General features: G+C 41.7%; 1 protein-coding gene across 1 annotated transcript in view; it reads left to right on the top strand.

Annotated features, from left to right (window-relative positions):
• LOC126162276 (uncharacterized) overlaps positions 1-23,540 on the top strand; it is a 36,325-nt gene extending 12,785 nt beyond the window's left edge. Inside the window, exons 3-4 of the mRNA XM_049918686.1 lie at positions 6,685-6,839; positions 22,304-23,540. Coding sequence (XP_049774643.1) covers positions 6,685-6,839; positions 22,304-22,474 — 326 coding nt within the window. The 3' untranslated portion in view covers positions 22,475-23,540. The remainder of the gene's footprint in view (positions 1-6,684; positions 6,840-22,303) is intronic.
• Positions 23,541-23,757: the final 217 nt, after the last annotated feature.

Here is a 23,757-nt window from a genome sequence, read left to right as displayed (position 1 = left end):
CTCTGTTTTATGTTCCCCTTTTTTATCTCCTTATGTATGTATCATTTTATTCTTGTTTTAGTTGTCGTGTCACTCGGCTGAAGAGCGGCGGATTGTGCCGCTGACAGCTCTCCCCTGCCCATATGGGGCAGGGGAATGAAATCACAATAAAGAAAAAAAAACCTTGTCGTCAGTCTTGTGACTCGCTCTGAAGATGGCCGGACGATACGCGGCCGAAATATCAGTAGAGGAAATTTCATTTGCGCGGCTGCATGCCCGAAATTTAGTGGATTATTCATTATGCCACGAGAAGTTGAAAATGCATATTTTCATAACATTTTCAGAATAAATATTAAAGAGTGCTAAGGTAATTATTTCAAAACTCAAACGAAAGTAGAGTTCTTTCATAATTCTACCTACATTATTTAATGATACTGAGTTAATGATAGGAACTATAGTGAGGAAAAGACTGGGTAATTAAGGACCTCAATGATTTGTGTATCACTTGTTGGCTGGCCTTGTCATATACTTTTTTGTACGCCATAGACCAAAATTACGTAAATAAATTGATTTTTTTTAGTAAGGGCAGACTGTTGTCTTCACTAGTGACAACTATGTTAATGAATTATAAATATTTATTTTTCTCAGTCAGTCTTACGGGGAGATGTAAGTGATAACGACTCATTTCGGTTGTTAGAGGCCACCTTCAGATATCGACTGCTTGGTTACAACATAACACGTCATATTCTTCACCTTGAATGTCAGCGCTGTCCATTAAAATTTTCATATTAACCACACTTTAAAGATGTATTTACATGATGTAAATCGCTCATTAAGACTTATGTCTACTCGCATCGGTGCCAAGTAAATAATCAGTTATTAATTTCTTTCTTAACCTTGTATTTGTTCAAATTTGATGTTCACGCGGTCGAAGTTACACGATGATGATGATGATTCAGCTATTTGTGTAACTTTAAAATGGAACCTGAACATTATGTTCCTTTGCTGAAAGCACCTTGGGTACCGTAAATTTGTAGTTCGGTACTAGGAGCTAAAATTTAAAAAAAAAAGTACTTTAATCTGTCCTCATGAATCTGAAGGTTTTGCATACCTCAGTGGCGTTCTAGGCTATGTGTGTGTGTGTGTGTGTGTGTGTGTGTGTGTGTGTGTGTGTGTGAGAGAGAGAGAGAGAGAGAGAGAGAGAGAGAGAGAGAGAGAGAGAGAGAGAGAAGGAGACAGAGAGAGATAGAGTGTATTTGAGTATGTGTGTTTGTATGTTGATTTTCGCTCATTGTCTCTGCTTTCTTAATAATTTCTCTAAAAACTAAATGAAAATCACTTGGTAAAGTATTCGTGGCTGTTGGTATAACAGCTTGAAAGCTTTCCAACACCTGGAAAATTATATCTCTTCCACGCTAAACAACATGCAGTATTGTAAAAATATTTATGCATCGATGGTAAAATACGTGGCCATTGCACCTTATGATTAAAAAGCGAGTAGTTTGATGTACACATGGCTTACGATAATTAGTGAATTTGTTAAAAATCTGGTTGACTTCTCACAGTTAAACAAATCAAATCAGGTTTTGATGGCATAACCTACCATAAGCTTCTCTGGTTTTGTGATATTTGGTACACTGTAAGATATCTTCATTAAATACAAAAACTTAGACTTCTGTGTATGTTGGGCGGCACGAAGTAATCCTGTGAACGCATCGGATATCACAACTGAAAACTGAAAATTTTCCAAAGCATGCTCTGCGTACTCGGTTGTCATATACACCGTGTGTTGTGCCCGAAAAAACATCCACTGGCATAAGGCAGATTCCTTATCGCAAACATGGTTTATTGACGTTGACTGACAGGAATGTCACATGAGAACGCTCTCAGAAGAAATCTCTAGTGAAGAACAGTTACCGATGAAAGCTCAGTTTAGCAACAGCGTTTATTATTGTTTACGCCTAAATAAACAAACCGGAACAAACTACCGAAAAAGTGTGATACGTATAAACCGTTGCATTTGAATTAGTTGACTGTAGTTTGTAGGGATTGTTCTCTAGCAATAGTCTCAAACAACTTCTCCATCAAAAAATAATTCACAGAGAAAGTTCAGTCTGGCAGCAGAACACATTACGGACCATTACTAAACAAACAAGTTAGACTGATATACGTAAAATGTTGCACTTCACTTAAATGACACAAGTTGGGAAAAATTGTGTTCCTGGATTCGACGGGCACTGTTATAGTGGAAATATGCTAGAAAGTACAAACAGAAGCAGCCAAATTCTTTCCCATATCACTGGAATGGCGTGCATAAATGTAGATCTGATTAGAAAAAAACGTACGATCGAGAAAACTTACTGACGTTGATGGAAATTTTCCGATGAGGAACTGTTGAATGAAGTTGTAGCGATTATTTCACTTCCCAATAATTTGTAGATAACTCGTCCTAAATACCAAATACCATACCTATAATATTTATAGCTCCCATTCGGTATTGTTCAAAGGAAATAAAGTTTCGTATGTCAAAATAATCGAGAAGCACAAGCACACAAAAGTAAAGAATATATTAACTTGTAAACTACCACTTAAGTTAACCAGTTTTTTACTAGTAGTAATAGTAGTAGTAGCAGTAGTAGTTTTATTCATCCACAGATTATTGTTACGATGATATTTGTCATGACGTTGTATTACAACTGGGGAACAAACAAACAACATGCTTCATATACAATATTTTGACCTGCCTACAGACGGAAACAAAGGAAAACCGTTTAACTTGAATTTATTTCTGTAAATATTTGAGCCTTCGAGTTTTATTCACATGAATCTGAAAACTTTTCTTCACATGAAACTAATTTCAGCTGTTATCTTTTATCGTTAATCTCGTTCACGTTTCATACCATTATTATTTTTTCTCGGGATATTTCTTAACGTCGACTGAAATATGCTCTCTTTACTGACATATTCGAGTTTTTTCAGCTTCTTTATATGTTGGAAAGAGTACCCCTGGGATGAAGAGGTGCATGTCTCGTTTCACAGAAACAAATTTAATTCTGACTGGAGAGCGACCTCGCCGCCTCTGCTGCGAAATCGTCCAGAGCGTCCGCGGGATACCGGATCTTAACGATATTTGCGTGACGCTTGATGTGGGAAAATGCGGCGAGGGAGCACCTTTGACCTTTTTGTTGTGCGCATTTGTACACGTTCACATCTTAGTCTGTGTTGAAACCTCGCTTTGAAGATTGTGTCAATCACTGCCGCGATATCGGCGCGCGAGATACGCCGATCCTCGCCAGGTGAGTGACAGACTGTCAGTTGGCAGCATAGCAGGTGACACACCAGCCTTCGACTGGCAGTCGCTCCTGTTCAGTGGCTTTCGTCAAGTAATTTCAGGCTCTTCCTGAAAGATTACTGTCACTTCATCTTCACTCACGTAGTTCTCCTTCTTTATTAACGAAAGCATAGCTTCCAGTCACCGGCTGTTTCTACTGTAATCTTCATCTCGTAACCTACCATTACCGCCTGTCTCAATGGGAGCAGTGGCGAATTGGCGAAGGAATCTCTATCAGATTACATGCCGAATTTTCAGCTGAATAAGCCCCTCTTTTACCATAATATACCTTAGAAACCTCGAAAAGAAAGCTTGCCTAGTAGCTGGAAGATATCGCACGTCATACCCGTGATCCATAAAACTAGAACTTTGAGCTCAAATATAATGAGGTGTCTCGAACATAAAGACATCCACTATGTCAACCAGCATAGATTCAGAAAACATCGATTATGTGAAACCCAATTCACACTTCTTTCACATAACATCCTGACAAATATCAGTCAGAGCAATCAGGTAGATGCATTATTTCTTGACTTCCAAACAGAATCTGGCTCACTACCACATATACTTACCATAGAAATTGCGATCTTGTAGGGTAACAAGCGAAGTTTGTGACTGGACTGAGAATTTATTGATAGGGAGGACAACGTTATCTTAGATGGAGCGTCATTGAAAAATGTAGAAATTACTTCAAGCGTGCGTCTGAGAAGTGTGTTGCGACCCTCGTTGTTCACGTTGCATATTAATGACGTTGTAGACCATATTAATAGCAATCTCAGACTTTTTTCAGGTTGTGTAGTTATCTATGATCTAGAGCGGGTTACACCACTCCGCCAGCGACTTCGGTATCATTGTCAGACTTGAAAGTACAGTGACGGAAATGGAAAGTGTTACAGAATGAAGCGATAACCCGATATTTATCTGACTTTGTGGATATGTTCACCGTATAACTGGTATTAAACGTTAGCTTTCTTTCCCTTCGGAACTGTTATTAAACGATTAGCTTTCTTTCCTTTCGGAACTGATGTCCCTCATAGACATCAGTGTGAGGTATGATCCTCACAAGAACGAAAACACTCTGATATTCATTGTATATTGGAAGCAAAAACACATATAGTGTCACTGAAGGAGATTGCTAACTGGGCGCTGGTACGAAAGTTTACGTCTTTATGACGCTACCCGCCTATATTACAAGCTGATAACACCATATTGGTCCTTTTCCCATCACGTTTAAGGATTGTGACTCCATTCATTATTTTTTATTGTGACTCTTCTTATTTAGTGCGGGACATGAGTAGGATTTATTTTCTTTGAATTTAAAATTGATACACCTAAATATTTTCGACACGAAGGGCGTAGCAGCTTAGGACATACATCAGTAATCATCGTCACTTCATTCCACTCTGAAACCAGTAACTTCCACGAACAGACTCGTAATATCCTTTACCATGAGCCGCTGCAGCTCTCTCTCCAGCCAAGTGCAGGACTGTCAACCCACACACTGTAGTATTATTGGTAGAGTTTCGTTCTATCAAAACTTCGTTTCGGTACTTGTGGAACAGTTCATAAATGAAGTATTAAATGATAGAGTCACAGATGTCTTGGTACCACTGTTAGGAAAGATACATAAATGAATGTGTGAGAAAGAAACTGGGAAATGACGTCTTTGTTTTCTGGTCGTTTGTTTTGGACATAAATACTACCGTACGTCGTTCAGAGTTAGTCCCGTGTGCATTTTAAATCCTTTCATAATATAAGTTGCATTTTATAAGTAACAGAACTTAAGTGACCACGTTACTTCTGGGCTCTTATGGAACTAAAGCAATTACCTTTGATGGAAGTGCAATTTGTATGCATTAATATACAAATATATATATAATTATTATTGTTGTTATTTTGTACTCAATACGAAGTTTTTTCATCATGATCAAAGGTAGGAGTTTCCCTGGAGTACTGATAAGTGCGGGGGTTGTTTATCAATAACAGAAACATGTTTCGTATAACCTAGAGGAAGCACTGAAATGATGTCTGATATGTTTTTTGTTTGCGTTTTTATTTTACCTGTTTTCGAGGAAATCGCGTTTTCTAGAGCTATCTGATAAACATATGTTGTCGTTTTTTTTCTTACTACAACATCCCTCTGTTTCGCATTATAAAGCAACAATTTTCAAATAAAACTTCAATTAAACATTGACAATGGCAGTTTTTCTATAAATACTGTCTATTTTTAACTAAGGGACTGGAGGATAACTATGTACATCGAAAATGACCCTTAGGTTAAGCGGCTCTTTATATACCTTCCCTCAGTTTCTAGACGTTCACAGCTTCCGGTTTGTAAGCGAATCTAGTAAGATACTGGTCGCAAATGCAAACAAAGCGATCTAAATGAGATTAAGCCGATTAGGTATGCAACACACCTAACTTACAGGTAAAGCAGTTACGATTGTAACTGAACAAGGCTACTAGGAAAACTATCGTAGTCTACTCTCATTTACCATTGTCTTCGGCAGTCTACAGTCTACGGTAATTTTACAACTCTATTTGTAGCCATCTGCCGGATACGACACGCCACTGACTGGAGATGCAAATAACCGAAAAGTTAAACAAAAAATATCAAAACTCGCATAAGTCGACGTGTGACGATATAGGATCTTAACACCTTCCCAGTGGACTAGACAAGCCAGTCAAGAATCCGCACAGTCCTCAAAGCATTCGTGGTGTGAACTGCAGTGTAGGGTCTCGCATTATGCTGCTGGTACATGCAATTTGATACACTGATATCATGGGTATGATAACAGGACCTTTGTGCAGTTGTGTTGAAATGCTAATCATTTACATATCAGCGTGTACACTTGGCGCCAATCAATTCGACTTTTCTTCCATGTTCAGTTTATGAATTCCTGTGGAGTAGGAACCACCATCTGACAATATATCTAATGGAAGGGAAATACCATAGCCACATTTTCAAAGTATTTGTTATTAAGACGACTAGTTTCAACGCTGCATTCGCGTCATCTGCGGGTCCGACCACAAACCAAATAAATATTTCCAGTCATTGGTTCATGTGTCATGGATTTTTGTCTGGGTTGTATGAGCCAATGACTGGAAGTTCTTATTTGGTATATAGCAGGACCTGAAGATGACGGAAATTTAACATTGAAACTAGTCGTCTGAATACTAAATGTTTTGAAAACACAACTGTGGTGTTCCACTTCCATCCCTTTTGTTGCTTGTCATCTTCACGGTGTAAATTTAACGGCCAGCAGTTTGGTATAGTTTGAACTAATTGGCCGACTGTCAGCTCCTCCCCGCTAGCCACAATGAGCAGTGGAGAGACAGAAACTTGCTGAGGCGACGAGTGCTGCGTGTTGCAGAGCGCGAGCCATTCCTGGCGTACGAGCTGGCTCTGGGTCTGGACCAGGTGGCGAGGCGGAGCGCGCTGGCCAACATCGGCGATGACTCCCGCTCACTGGCCGACCAGCTGCACGACGCCTACGGCATCCCCTACAACCTTCGCCTCAAGTTCAAGGTAGGTAGTTCCGCCTTTCTTTTTACGCCCCTAACAACGGACACACTACGCTTCTTATTTGTACATAGTATCCACATTATCTGGTCAAATGTATCTGGTGACCAAAACTATCCAGACACCTACTAGTGGAAATAAAGATGGTGTGTGTCCACCCTTCACCTCTATGGCGGCTTCAATTCTGCTGGGGACACTTTCAATGAGCTGTTTGCATATCTGTGGAGGAATATCAGCCCATTCTTCCTCAACAGCCGAAACCAGAAAAGTTAGGGATGTTCGACGCTGGGATCTGAAATGAAGTCCGTATAGTAAGTTAACCCGAAAAGCGTTCCATTGGATTCAGGTCGGGACTCTGGACAGACCAGTCCAAACCATTGCTTCACAGATGCTGCTTTACGAGGCATGTGAGAAAAATAATGAGACTGACAACACAGCGAGCGATCTGGCAACGCTGTGTTGCTCTACATGTGTAGACCAGTGTGTTCATCCCTTCTCGATGCTCAGCAGAGCTTCAGCTCCATAGAGCCATCAAGTGATTTCTGTGAGCGCTACAAGTAAAGCTTTGTTTTTGCTGTGTGTTACAAAAATGTAAGAGCGGAATTTACGGCATCGTTATGCAATCAAGTTTTGTATTAAATTTGGCGAATCCGCGAATGTGACCTTCGCTGTCACAAATCATTTTTGGAAGGCGAGAACATGTTGAAAATGAACCTCGCTCAGGGAGACCTTCGGCTTCAAAAACCGACGAAAACGTCGAACGTGTGCCAACACTGTTAAACTTAATCACTTTCACCATAAATCTAATTTTGGCCGAATATTTGCACATTGCAAACAAATGGATGTGGCATCATGACAAAGCTCCATGGCACCCGACCACTTCCATCACAGAATTTTTACCTCAAAAGGCATTCCTGCTGTTCCACAGTCCATCTATTCACCTGATCTCAGTCTTTCATTTTCTCGAACTTGAAAAATATCTTAGAAGGACGTCATTTTGGAACTCTGAAGAACAATAAAGAGAATGTAAGCGACATGTTAAAGGCCCTACCAATTGAAGCTTTTCAGTACTGCTGTGAACAACGACTACGACGGTGTATGGCTCACGAAGGGAACTACTTTGAAGGGGACAATATCATTGTTTGCTATACACTGAGTTCACATCCTTCCGCACTTAGCATTTTCCTAAGAGCAAAAATTGGACTACAATCTATCCTCGAAAAACATCCCCATACCGTAACAACACCTTCTCCGTTCTCCATTCTTGGCACCATTCGTGATAGAAACTAACGTCCTTCAGGCATTTGTCAAACTTAAAGCCATTCATCGGATTGCCACAGGATATAGCGTAATTCATCACTCGTTGCCAGTCACCCATTGTCCACTGACGTTGCCCTTCACACCGCCTTAAACACCGCTTAACACTGATTTCAAAAATATGTGACATATTAGAAGCTGCTCGACCGTTGTATATCATTCTTTTGAACTCCTTACGCATAGTCATTGCGCTAGCTGGGTGTTGGTAGCACTTTGGAACTCACGAGTGATTTTCCACTGACAGCAAACGATTTTTACAACCTTTTACTGTAATGTTCGACGGTCCCTGTCTATCAGTGTATGAGATTTGCTTGGTCTTGGTTTAGCTGTTCTTGTTACTTAGCATTTTCACTTCACAACCACATCACCAACAGTCGACTTGGACAACTTTTGAAGGGCTGAAATGTCCCTTATGGATTTGTTACTCAGGTGATATCCAATGACTAGTCTGTGTCTTGATCGACCCATTCAGTTGTTACTGCCAGGTGGTTACAATTAAAATTTCCCTATTTAACACGTTACAACACGAAAACTAATTACCGTACGAGCACCAAACTTGGTAGCATTAATGTCGAGGATATGTTATTGTTGTTGTTGTTGTTGTTGTTGTTGTCTTCAGTCCTGAGACTGGTTTGATGCAGCTCTCCATGCTACTCTATCCTGTGCAAGCTTCTTCATCTCCCAGTACCTACTGAAACCTACATCCTTCTGAATCTGCTTGGTGTATTCATCTCTTGGTCTCCATCTACGATTTTTACCCTCTACGCTGCCCTCCAATACTAAATTGGTGATCCCTTGATGCCTCAGAACATGTCCTACCAACCGATCCCTTCTTCTTGTCAAGTTGTGCCACAAACTCCTCTTCTCCCCAATCCTATGCAACACCTCCTCATTAGTTATGTGATCTACCCATCCAATCTTCAGCATTCTTCTGTAGCACCACATTTCGCAAGCTTCTATCCTTTTCTTGTCTAAACTATTTATCGTCCATGTTTCACTTCCATACATGGCTACACTCCATACAAATACTTTCAGAAACGACTTCCTGACACTTAAATCTATACTCGATGTTAACAAATTTCTCTTCTTCAGAAACGCTTTCCTTGCCATTGCCAGTCTACATTTTATATCCTCTCTACTTCCACCATCATCAGTTATTTTGCTCCCCAAACAGCAAAACTCCTTTACTACTTTAAGTGTCTCATTTCCTAATCTAATTCCCTCAGCATCACCTGACTTAATTCGACTATATTCCATTACCCTCGTTTAGCTTTTGTTGATGTTCATCTTATGATATGGGGTGCGTGATTTCCATTCGTTACAGCCCCACTTCAGTTCCAACTATGGCCTCCAGGTGCCGTGACCAGTCATTGTGATTCTTAGTCTCACACACCTGACCAATCGCAGTGCACTTGTTGACGTGTCAGCATAAGATTGGTCAAAAGGAGCAGGGCATTACTGGTGAAGCTCTATAATCAAAACGACAGTAATGCTGCAGCTGCATTTCGAGAATATTGCCTACTGAAAGGATTATGGAAGGGTCATCTTTCTCCATCTGCTCTGCGTAGCATGATGAAGAAGTTCGAATCAACTGGAGAACTGGGCGTCGCTGCGGGAAGAGACCGACGACCGGTTGCGCCACAGGCGGTTGACGAAATCGCTGTTGCTAAGGCAAACAACGCTGCGCGTAATTCCCGATCGTCAAAGAGTGCACGTGTGCTGCCACAACAGTTGATCATCCCGTGGTCCACTGCATGGAAGGTGCTTCGAACCGTTCTCAAATGGTATCCGTACAAGATCCGTATCACACAGCAGCTTGCACTACGAGTTTTTGACTTCGCTCTCCACTTTCTCGCAAGGACTGAAGTTGAGAAGGACTGGCCCTGGACCATCCTATGGACATACGGAAGCTTATTTTCCTCTGATGGCTGAGGTGAACACATAGAATTGCCACTTTTGGGGATTATCACCTCCAGTCACTGTGCATGAAGTTCCCCTGTATGGTGAACGTATCACTGTATGGTGTCACGGCTACATACATCATTGGTCCATTCTTTTTTTAACACGTTGGCACCAAGGACCAAAGACTGGCCAGTGTTACTGTGATATGCTTTGCCAGCATGTCATAACCGCCCTACAGGAGAGAGACGCATTGAACTCAACAGTTTTCGTGCAAGATGGGGCCCCATCACACATCGCTTCTCCGAAACACATTTGGAAACGATCGAATTATCAGCCGATCGCTTCCAAATGCTTGGCCGGCACGATCACCTAATCTCACCCCCTGTGATTTCTGGTTGTAGGGCTACCGGAAGGACAGGGTTTACCAGGGGAACATTCACACATTTGATGATCTGAAGCGCAGCATATCAAGAGAGGTAGCTAGCATACCTACAGACATGGTTCGTTCTGGTGTGCACAATGCAATTCTGTGCTTTCAGGCTCTTATGGACACTAATGGGTGCCATCTTGAGCCCTTTTAGTAGCAGTAATGGTATCAGTATGTAGTGGTATGATGTACCGTAGCAGTACATTAAAAGTATTTCAGCTGAACTGATTCTGCATTATTTCTCTTCCCCATGTCGTTGACATTAATGCTACCAAGTTTGGTACTCGTACGGTAATTAGTTTCCGTGTTATAACGTGTTAAATAGGGTAAGTTTAACTATAACCACCAGGTACTTCTCCACTGACAACACAATACTGCCCACCTCCTTTTATACAGGGGTCAGTTCCGTGTTACGTAAGGATCTCCATATACTTTTGATTAGATAGTTCATTCTATAAACTACATAACAATGCGAACTGTCACAAAGTGCTTTACACCACCTGCATCTATGTGTGTGGTCATAGTTTCAAAGGGAGAAGGAAATGAAAGAATAAGCCTCTTGAAATAAAGAAAAATACTTAATAAAAACAAAATAATTACCTTAAAAGACAATTTGACTTTTCACCTTGGCTGTATGTGACCACAGTCATTTATTTCACATGATCAGCTGATTTCAGCTTATACCACGTGCGTCCGCAGCAGAAAGTGGCACATCGCCGAAATTAGATGATCGCGTGAAAAAATTGTGATAATATTACGGCCAAGATCGAAAATCTAAGTGTCTTGTAATAAATTTGTGCCTGTCGCCCAGATATGAATAAACTTATTAAAGCAGTAACCAAAATAAGAGCAGTGTCTTGGCACATCTGTGAAACCAAAATATGCTGGGGAGTAACATTTAATACCGTTAACGTTTCGGGAGTGCTCTTGTGAAGTATTTTGAAGAGAGACTTGTGAAATCATTAACACTTGCGCCAACTATTTTTTATCTCTGAACTTGAAGGCTCAGGCACTTGTGCCTGTTCCGTTTCACTGCCGTCTTATTCTGGGTCTTCCAAGGTCCCTTCTTTCTCTTGGCTGGTACAACACGGCCAGACGTGGAATTTTTTCTGCACTCGTTCTTTATAGGTGATGTTTCCATAATGTGTTCTGTTCAATATTTTCATTAGTATTATAAATATTTAGCTTATTCCTAATTTCTTATACAGTCTCCCCTGGTAACACCTCTCAGTTTGTTAAGAAATCTCATTGGTGCTGCTTGTAGTTGACTTATCGCTTTTTTTAGGGATCCATGACTCACTGCCAAATAACAAAACAGGCGACTGTTAACTGTCGTGACACATACGTAATTTGTTGTCAAAATCTGATTATGTGACATTTTACGTTTTTCTATTGCTGCATTTGGTATGAGAAAGTGTCTTCTACGAGAAATATGTAGTTTTTAACCAACAGATGTTGTAATTGCTTCTTCCAGTTGATGATGATTGAAGAAACCAAAACCGGTCGAATAGCTGTAATTCAGACAGCTGACTGGTAAATAAAAACAGTTTTCTATAAATACCTCACGGCTGTAGCCAGTTACCTACATAAAGTTTTGATCAGATCATTTATATATACGTTAAATAGGATTGGTGACTGGCTATAGCCTTGTTTGAGTCCCTTATTGGTAGCGACTTCTTATTATTTACTTTATTAATATTCACTTATTATTAACAACTTTTATTATTATTTTTGTGTCCGTGTATAAGATTTTTATAGCTTCGATAAGATGTCTAGCATATCCAGCTTTAATCATTATGTCTCATAGTTTCTTTCTGTTCACAGTGTCAAAAGGTTTTTCGAAGTCAATAAAAGCTATATTTGTCACTAAACTAAATGCTCGTCCTTTTTCTAAAATAATTTTTATGGTAAATGTATTACCACTGCATGAACGGATTTTCCGGAATCGTCATTGTTCTTCTAATAGGGGAATCTGTGTTACGGTTCTCAAACGATTATTGATTACTTTTGCAAATGTTATAGGCTGAGTTTACGAAGCTAGTTCCTCTATAATTTTCAAAACTTTTTCATTGACCTTTTTTTAAAAATTGATGTCACTCTTCAACATTTTTGAAGAGTTTGGCATTTTGCACCCTTGTCAAAATTCATTAAATAAATGTAATAATTTCCAGTGTTGATAAACGTTATCGCAATAATGTGACAATGCGCGTACGGTCCAAGCTTGAAATGGCGTTTCTAAGCGTACTGACTGAATGAACAGTGTACACAAACAGCATTTAACCGTTCACGATTGCTGACATAGCGGGTTCACTTGAAATCAAAGAAGAATAAACGATATACCTTCCCCACACAACTGACTGTACGTACCTATATTGAGAAAAGAGGTTTTCTCTCAGAACACACAAAACACACACACAGCACGCGGTGAGGATGGTATAAGGCTTTCTTCGTCAGTTTATTTCACGATTTACAGTTACAAACACGAGGCACCTTGGACTCGTCAATTAGTCAGCTACTCAAGCTAATCGACAGCGTGGGAGCGGACGGGCAGGTTACCACTAAGTCTGCACTGCCTGAGGCAGTCACGGCCATACTTTGCACATGTGCAAAGATTACAGACAGCTGCCAATACTGTTTCCTAATTACAGTTTGGTTTTTCTTGTACAAGAGTAAAATCAAACAAACTGGAAAAAAATGGATGAAAGAAAAACAAAGAGAAATGTTAATCCCCTATATCACTTACGATCAAATGTCGGTAAAACATGGATCCAGTTCTGAGTCCCTTGGACAAAAGTATGGAGACACCAAAAAACATACTGTGCAGGAAACCCAAAGCGACTGAAAAGAGCTTCCTGTCGTCTCGGAATGGGTAAATACAGATCCTGTACGGTTTCCAAGCGAATCTTACACCATTCTTCCTGCAAAATAGTGGAAGTGAACAGCGATCACTCACTCTTCTCTCCAAAGCAGAACAAAAAGTCTCACTACTATTGGGATCTGGTTACTGTGGTGGCCAGGAAGATGCGATATGGCATACTCTTGCTCACAAAACTGATCCTGTACGATGCAGGATGTGTAATCAGGGGCCGCCTTGGAGTGTAACATCACCACTGGGGCACAAAAATTATGCGTTGGGATGAAGCTAATGAGTTATAATTGCTGCGTAATCCTTAGCAGTGATCCTGCCTTGTAGAGTAATCAGGGAGCTCATGGAATACCAAGATATGACTGCCCAAAGTATCATCGAACGCACGCTTTGTTTCACTCTTCGATTGTAAACTCACGTAGAAATTGGAGAGAGTGTGATACAAGACTCATCCGACCAAATTACTTTCTTCCACTGCTCCATAGTCGAGGTTTTCCTGTTACGGCGCTCCCTTCGCGTTTTTTTGGTGCTGACAGGCTCCTGCAAACACTTTTGCAGCTTAAATGATAATTACATCAAGACCCTAAGCTGTCGACAGACGTTGATATACATCAACGGGGACAGTTAAAAACGTGTGTCGCGACCGGGACTCGAACCTGGGATCTCTTGCTTACATGGCAGGCGCTCTATCCATCTTTTTTTTTTTTTTTAGTCTCATTTTGTTCGTTTTCGTTCGTTGTATCTGCTCGGTGCGGGCGTCCCAAGACACCCGTTTCAGTTCGTCGTTGATCCATTAACTCAGTTTTGTTATTACAGAGGGCAACTAACCCTCTGACCGAACACGCTGAGTTACCGTGCCGGCTGTCCATCTGAGCCACCGAGGGCGCAGAGGATACTGCGACTGCAGGGATTTATCCCTTGCAAGCTCCCCGTGAGACCCACATTCCCAACTTAATGTCCACACACTACATTCGTAGTGCCCCTGCCCATTACACTCATTACTCGCGACAGACCATCTTACCGAGTCCCGTAAGAGTTCGGGCAATGTGTGTGCATCCAGCACAGAAGTAGGTCAATGGCCGCTTGTCTTAACTTAACAGCTTTTGCAGCTGTCGTTCTCACACTGTGAGTCACAATCCTCTTCAATGACTGTCTGTCACTATGACTCAACACACGCTCTGGTCCATATTGTGACTCAGTATGTGATGTTTTTTTTTTTTCTCGTCTGACGTATGCAATATAAATCTTCAGTATTATACGTCTTGAAACACCAAACACTTCGGCTCGCTGCCGGTCGCGGTGGCCGAGCGGCTCTAGACGCTTCAGTCTGGAACCACGCTTTTGCTACTGCCGCAGGTTCGAATCCTGCTTCGGGCATGGATGTGTGTAATGTCCTTAGGTTAGTTAGGTTTCAGCAGTTCTAAGTTCTAGTGGACTGACGACCTCAGGTGTTAAGTCCCGTAGTGCTCAGAGCCATTTGAACCATATTGAACTTCGGCTCGCTTGGGTATGAAAGCTCCCATCATATGACCACAAGCAATTTGCCCACTTTGAATTCACAACTATACATGACACTGTTCTGACTACGACTTACGCTAGCAACGTATTGAGGACATTGCAATGTGCCATTAGTAGTGAAGCACAACGGAGCCAGTTGCAGGATTGGCTAGCATCTGCATTTATATACAAGCATGCATTTCACGCGGTGTTCCCATACTTTTGCCCAACCTCTGTACGATCTAATGCCGGTAAGACTAGGATCCGGTACGAGTCCCTGTGCATCTCATAGCATTACTTCGTCGGGAAGCCCACTCCTCTGCATTGTTCCAATGCCACGTCGACAAACCTTGGTGGACGAAAGGTCATACACACATAAACGTTCATATTTCTTAAGAGAGGCATCCTTTCAGACACGTCATTATTGGTTTAAGCTCATGAATGACGCATTACAGTCAGGACATAAACCGCAACGTAACCAACTCGTAAATATATGCTGTCTGTTTCTAATGCTTTAGTACTCTTCACCAATTGTTCCTTCTGGGTGTAGAGTGAACCACCAGCTATTGAGCTCCATAACATGATAGAGTTAGGATGAGGCGAGGGGCAATGTTTGAGAGGCTAGTCGTATTTACGAACATCTGTTCCCAAACAGTAACCATCCACAACTCAGTATCTTTCGTGCAATGTGTAGAGACCTTCTAGAAACAGGAAATAATCAACCTAAGAATGGTGACAATAGAAGGTGTGATGTATGAAAACCGTACTTTGAGGATACCGTGACAGAAAGGTTTAGTAAATTACCTTCAGGCAGCACTCGTGCCATGGGCGTGTTGAGGAGACAGCTCAGCTAACCTTTTGAACGTGAAGGAATACAACCTTTGGGTACATAATCTTCAGAAGCAGGCACTAATAACGATCGATATCACATCTTGTAAGGATTGAGGCAAGTGATTTGTTCATCAAAATGCTCCTACTAATGACATACAGTTTCAGTTGGTATGCACTGAACGAATCTCCGTATGTGAAGTTCCAAGGCAAAATTCACACGTGAATAGGCTAAGCAAGAAGTTCAATTCAGCCCGCCGTGCACAAGAAAATCCGTTTCGATTCGTTGGTCTGCAACTGGGATTGCTATTTAAGTACTTTGCATTCTGATATACAGGACATAAAATCCCGTACTTTGCATTCTGATATACAGGACATAAAATCCCGTCTGAGGCCTGCGATCATTTTTATGTTAATAATTGGCAACCAATGTTGCACAATCGCAATAAAGTCATGAGATCTTCAATTGACTTGTGCCGCAGTCATATGTTCTTCGACACTTTCTTTGAGTTGTCAAGGCTGTACGCCTGGTTGGTTAGGAAGGAGTGTAAGTTTGTGATGTCTGAAGATGGGTTTAATCCCGAAACGCGTAACATGTTCTAATAAAAGAGTCAATTGAACACCTCATGACTTTATTGCGATTGTATAGTATTGGTTGCCAATTATTAACTTTGCATGCTTTCACTCGACACTAACCTATGGCATAATCTTTTGTGGCAATGGAACTAAAGTCAAACAAGCATTTATTCTACAGCAGGGTGCAGTAAAAATGTTGTGTAAAATCGATGAACTAACATCCAGCAGAATGGATTCTTACACTCAAGTGCCAACAGATTTAAGTCCTAATGTATTTTAGGTGTAATAAGAGTGAATTTCGAATGAACAGTTAAATGGTTCAAATGGCTCTGAGCACTGCGGGACTTAACTTCTAAGGTCATCAGTCCCCTAGAACTTAGAACTACTTAAACCTAGCTAACCTAAGGACATCACACACATCCATGCCCGAGGCAGGATTCGAACCTGCAACCGTAGCGGCCGCGCGGTTCCAGACTGTAGCGCCTAGAACCGCTCGGCGACTAAGGCCGGCTGAACGGTTAAAATTGCGATCATAATACTGTAAGTAAAAATCATTTCCCTGTAAGGTTTGTTTCCCTATTTCGGATTCCAAATGGACTTTTATATTTTATTGCAAAAGTCATTAGCAGGTTGTCTAAGATAGCTGAAAGTTCTCTGATGTTAAAAAAAAAAAGAAATAAAGATAAAAAGGAACAGTCTAGAAGAGTACTTTATTAGCCGCTCTTTCCACAATTTGTGCACATTACGGGTAACACTAACATTCATATCAAACAGATTCATTGTACTGACAATTTATATGGCCACTGAAACCAGTAAAGTTACGTAAATGTTTAAGTTGAAAACAGCAGCTGAATAGCAAGAAGAAGTGAAGCGTCTGTTTTCAAAATGCGAGGGCGTGCTAAAAAGTAACACCTCCAAATTTTTATATGATAACTCTTATAGCTTTTCAGATCAAACAAATGTTATTAACATTCTACATCTTTGTTCCTGACTTCTACCTGTTTATTTCTGAACATAGTCACCGCGAAGACGAACACATTTCTCCCAGCGAGAGACCAGTTGCTTGATACTCTCACCGAGAATGTCTGACTTTGTTTACGGAGCCACAACCTCACCTCTGCTTGCATCGCTTCATCACTATCAAAGTGAACTCCTCCACGGTGTTCTTTAAGTTCTGAAATCAGGTGAAAATCGGATGCGGCCAAGTTCGGATTGTCTGGAGGATGATCGATGACAGTGAATCCAAAGTGTCGTACTGCGGCAGGTATCGCAGCGCTCGAGTGTTATCTCACACAGCCATGCTGCAGGAGAGTGTGCTCCACGTGTGGACGAACTCCTCAAATTCGAAACTCGATTACTGCACGTTGTTCCTCACGCACCGACATAGTTACGTTACACACCGCTATGTTACATGCTACAGTTCGGAGCCTTCTATCTGCAGAGGGCTGCATATATGTAGACATGAAGAATAAAAATGTAGAATGTTTGTAACGTTTGTTTTATTTAAAAAGCGTAGCTGCCTAATCATTAATAATTGTTTTAATAATTCCTGTGATAAAAGATGTGTGTAGATTAGCACTCGTTGTAACTGCCTGTTAACATACTTCACAGAAGCAGACTACAATGGCTGCTACTGGACGTTTATTTTATAAGTTTACTCGCTTCAAGTATCTGAAGTCGATGTGTGAGATGAGTGGTGCTGTCTCCCATACATACACCTGCTTTTAGCATACTGGTTGTTTTAGCAGTCTGAAGAGTAATGTTGAAACTCTGAACACCCACATGTGCTTTCTGTGAGATCGCGTCAACCAAAATTTTCTTTTGAGCTGCAAACGTTCGTAGTGAACTTGTAGGACATGAACTTCTCCCATAAGCATAACTACAGCAGCACAGTATCATTTACTGCAAACCATTCTTACGAAACCCAAGAACGCAGTATTATTCTTTGTGTACTGCAACGCATGGTTCCACAGTGGTAAACTAACAGCACATTTCATTGTTACACGAGCACTGCCAGCTACAGACTTTGGTGAAAATTCGAAAGGCTGAGCAAAACCTTTCGTATAGTCAGCACCTTCGTCATTCGATGCTTTTATCTGGAGCAGCTCAACAACGTGGCATGTCTTATGCCAGAATGACCTCAATGCCCGAATCAGTTATCTTTTCGACAAGGAACAGAATCTGCGATGCTCGCTAGAGCTGCAAAATAATTGGTGGGAATATATCCAACATGGAATGAAACTTGAGGGAGGCTAAACACCTGTTGTAAATTTGATACGATAGTGGAGTCCCTTGCGTTGTTAAGAAAAATGATGCAATGTTCCTTCGGAAATGCAAGCACGTCCGCAGGAACAGGCACTGCGGTGACTACAGCTGTTATGAAACACATGGAATTAATTCACAGTTGTGAATACGAACAACCATCAGTTTTATAAGGAATGACAAAAATGAAAATTTGTGCTGGAGACCGGGATCCGAACCCGGATTTCACGCCTTACGTGAGTGGTCACCTTAAGGGGTTCAGGTTGAAAAAAATCGATTTTCGGATTTCATCATATTTCGATAGATTAAGGTTTTATTTAAGTACTCTGAAAAGGATTTTGCTGAAAAAAATTTTTTTCGAGCATTAAAGAGCATTTTCCTACCACGTGTGTTTATGTGCCATGCCCTCTTTTCTGTCACCCACTTTTATGGATATATTTTAGATCTTTATATCCCCTATATCGCACGTTAGGGATTTTTTTTACTCCCGAGTGTGCTGGCTATCCTTAGAATGCAACGGTCGGTATTCTTTTGTTTCTGCTGTTTGTAAACAACACGCTTTAAAACACGCGTTTAGTTTTGTTGAAGTGTGATTGCGAGTAGCTGTTGTGGAAAACTTGCAGGTATACTACGGGCAGGCAATAAGGAGAAATAAAGAAAATCTGGAGGCAATGAAGAGAGGTGTTTGGGCCATATTCTACCATAAGTCCTCTACTGATGATAAGCGATGTGATGGATTGTGTCCATCAGGAGGAAATTGGTGATGCAAATACACTCCTGGAAATTGAAATAAGAACACCGTGAATTCATTGTCCCAGGAAGGGGAAACTTTATTGACACATTCCTGGGGTCAGATACATCACATGATCACACTGACAGAACCACAGGCACATAGACACAGGCAACAGAGCATGCACAATGTCGGCACTAGTACAGTGTATATCCACCTTTCGCAGCAATGCAGGCTGCTATTCTCCCATGGAGACGATCGTAGAGATGCTGGATGTAGTCCTGTGGAACGGCTTGCCATGCCATTTCCACCTGGCGCCGCAGTTGGACCAGCGTTCGTGCTGGACGTGCAGACCGCGTGAGACGACGCTTCATCCAGTCCCAAACATGCTCAATGGGGGACAGATCCGGAGATCTTGCTGGCCAGGGTAGTTGACTTACACCTTCTAGAGCACGTTGGGTGGCACGGGATACATGCGGACGTGCATTGTCCTGTTGGAACAGCAAGTTCCCTTGCCGGTCTAGGAATGGTAGAACGATGGGTTCGATGACGGTTTGGATGCACGGTGCACTATTCAGTGTCCCCTCGACGATCACCAGTGGTGTACGGCCAGTGTAGGAGATCGCTCCCCACACCATGATGCCGGGTGTTGGCCCTGTGTGCCTCGGTCGTATGCAGTCCTGATTGTGGCGCTCACCTGCACGGCGCCAAACACGCATACGACCATCATTGGCACCAAGGCAGAAGCGACTCTCATCGCTGAAGACGACACGTCTCCATTCGTCCCTCCATTCACGCCTGTCGCGACACCACTGGAGGCGGGCTGCACGATGTTGGGGCGTGAGCGGAAGACGGCCTAACGGTGTGCGGGACCGTAGCCCAGCTTCATGGAGACGGTTGCGAATGGTCCTCGCCGATACCCCAGGAGCAACAGTGTCCCTAATTTGCTGGGAAGTGGCGGTGCGGTCCCCTACGGCACTGCGTAGGATCCTACGGTCTTGGCGTGCATCCGTGCGTCGCTGCGGTCCGGTCCCAGGTCGACGGGCACGTGCACCTTCCGCCGACCACTGGCGACAACATCGATGTACTGTGGAGACCTCACGCCCCACGTGTTGAGCAATTCGGCGGTACGTCCACCCGGCCTCCCGCATGCCCACTATACGCCCTCGCTCAAAGTCCGTCAACTGCACATACGGTTCACGTCCACGCTGTCGCGGCATGCTACCAGTGTTAAAGACTGCGATGGGGCTCCGTATGCCACGGCAAACTGGCTGACACTGACGGCGGCGGTGTACAAATGCTGCGCAGCTAGCGCCATTCTACGGCCAACACCGCGGTTCCTGGTGTGTCCGCTGTGCCGTGCGTGTGATCATTGCTTGTACAGCCCTCTCGCAGTGTCCGGAGCAAGTATGGTGGGTCTGACACACCGGTGTCAGTGTGTTCTTTTTTCCATTTCCAGGAGTGTATAACAGGGCTCAGGCAACTGGAGAATATTATTCTCACTAGCATTCTCTTCCTGCTACTGTTATTACTGCAATTAAACCTATTTTCAGAGACTTGGCTCATCCTGACCTTCTAAGGAAATGTCTGCATGGACAGACAAAGAACCCAAATGAATGTTTCAACAGCATAATTTGGAACCGCGTTCCTAAAACTGTATTTGTAGGCATGCATATAATGAAAGTAGGAGTTCATTATGTTATTACACTCAATTGTGGTAATACTGGAAAGTGTTGGGTATTGAAAAAGCTGGGAATTAATCCTGTTGAAAATATCATCACTGGTCTACAACATTGCGATAAAATGGCCAAGAAAGCAAGACAAACATTCAGGAAGGTGAAAAAGAAGCTGGAAGACCTGCTAGAGGCCCAAGAAGGGCCATCATGTGGAGCAGGACAGTTTTAATTAACTGTAAGTAACAAATTTCAACAGTTAAGTCAATTTCCCGCAAACTAAAATTTTCAGTACATATGCCCCATTATATCAGAAGCCATCATAGATAATGAATGAAATTTTCAGAGACTCCGCATAACATAAAAAGCCACCTCTGGTACTACATTCATTAATATCCCCCCATTAGGAAGTTCACAAAAAATATATTTTCTGCAGAAAAAACTTAATATTTTTGGTTAATAAATTTAAAAAAGTATTTCTTAAAAATTATAAAATGGATAAAGTAAATCTTCGTACAGTTGACTCTATTAGCATCATGTAACGTAGAGTAAAAATATTAAGGTCCTGCATCAAATAGTTTTTTTTTCAGAAGTGGGTCAAATACTTGCCTAAACTAACATGGGTCAGATAGGCAGGGTTTGGTCCCCTTAACCACTTTGGCTATCCGTGGACGACTCACGGCAGCACTCAAACTTCCATATGTCATCGTACCTGCTTTACAAGCTGTACTCGTACACACATTACGTAATTACGGGTTCCAGACCCGATCCGGCACAAATTTGCGCTGTCGCCATTCCCTTATACAACTGTGAATACATTTCAGGTATTTCATAATGGTTATAGTTACCCAGTGCCATTCCTTCGGACAAGCAATGTTGCGTCATTCTTCTTAACAACACAGGTACTGCAGTATCGTATACATCCGCCGATACCAGGCAGTTACCTTCAACTAAAATGTCCTCCCCCGTGCGGTACTGAAATACTGTGTGTACGAGTACAGGTTGTGAACCAGGAACAACGACATATGGAAGTCTCGGTCTGGTCCGGAAAGCCAAAGAGCTTTAGACGACCACTCACGTGAAACAGGAAATCCCTATTCGAGTCACAATCCGACAAATTTTCATTGTTCGTTATTCCCTTATACGGCTGACGGATGTTCGTATTCGGAACTGAAAATACACTTCATAAATGTTGTTAATTTATTCGAAAATTTTGTACTAAGATGTAAATGTTTTACTACGTGACTTCCAGTTGTATGAAAGTCTATGCTTTGTCTTCGATAAAACCACATTCGTTGCACTTTACACCATTGCCCCAGTTAAGGCTTCTGTTCAATTGCTTGTTACACAAAACGCCTCTAATCACCTGGATGCTGTTTTTTTTTCCTGCAGAAGTTGCCGGCCCCCAGTGACTTCGACATCAAAATGTATGGCTGGGTGAAAAAGTCTACGGACCCAACCTTCCAGCAGATGATGCAGCTGGCAGCTAGTGGTCGCTACTGCGTCGGCAGCGACACGTGCTTCACGCTTCAAGAACCCTTCGGCAACTGTTGCCCCTTCTGATAGCCAGTAGCTTTCTTTTCTCATTGCGAACTCACCATTAAATCTCACTACCCTAAACACCATTTCTGAGGATTCTGCGCGAAAAACGAAGTTGGTACTGCAACATCATTCGTCAAAGCACACGCGAAAGAATTCCACGATCACTCCAAAACTTAATTACATGTATCTCACTTTAGACTGATACATCTCGCGTCGCAAATAGCGGCAAACCAGATGGGAACCTGTGTCCTTCGCAACTAGCAATACGCAACATGCATCTAAACGCTAACCAAACTCGTACCTAATGTACCACATCTACTGCAACAGTTTTGCTATGCATGTCTTCTGCAGTGACTTGTGAACAGGAATAGTGAATAACCTTTAAGGAAACCTCAGATTAAGAAACGCTACGATCCGAGAAATCAGGTCAACAACTGTTTTCATAAACAACGTGTCTCCTCCAGTCCTGTGAACAAGACACGGATGAAAATCTCCCGCACACTTCTATCGAAATATGTTGGATAGAATGAAGAGAGTGGAGGGATGGTGGAGGAAGTGGCCGAGCTTCTACATGTGAAATTTAATATTCATCAACTATTATTGTTCAATTACAGCATCAAAGAGCGTTGAAACACAAGCTTAAACGAAGCACCAATGACTGTCACTTCCAAAGTTAAATGGTTTGCCTCACGAAATATTATCTAGCAGAACTTTGCTGGTGAAAACGTCGTTACTGTCGGTGTCGGCCATGCCTTCGTAAGAAATAGTTCATTAAGTTTTTGGTTTGTGGTATTTTTATGTGTGTAGCCCAAATATTTCTTAGAGAGAGTCATTTGTAAACCAATGAAGATAAAACTCTCCAATGCTTTTTATGTAAAAGAACTTACTTTATTATTCCTCAAAAACTATGTTCATTATTCTTTTTAGCATTGCAATTGTGTATGAACAATTTTGGGTTTCGTTATAAATATAAGTGTTCTTTTATTGAATAACTATGTGAAATTGTTATTTCTTGGATAAAAATATTCAATTTGTAACAAAGCATTCTCAGACAAAATTACTGTGCCATATATATAAGCAACACATGCAAAGCAAAAAGCTAATCTTTGTTTAAAAAACGTGTATATAGGTAATTTGTATCTTGTATCTGAACAATAAAGCTTTAAGACAACTATTAACTGTCATCTAGAGAATATTTAGATAATAATTTGCACAGTTGGAAATCAAAAAGCTACATCGCCTGGAGTTCTCAGCTAGTGTACCTATACTGAAAATCAGGGCACACAATGTATGAATCATTGTTC

This window comes from Schistocerca cancellata, chromosome 1 (assembly GCF_023864275.1).
Source record: "Schistocerca cancellata isolate TAMUIC-IGC-003103 chromosome 1, iqSchCanc2.1, whole genome shotgun sequence".
In the NCBI taxonomy this organism is placed as follows: Eukaryota; Metazoa; Arthropoda; class Insecta; order Orthoptera; family Acrididae; genus Schistocerca; species Schistocerca cancellata.
Note: the sequence above shows the minus strand (reverse complement) of the source record. Positions and strands in the feature narration are given on the sequence as shown.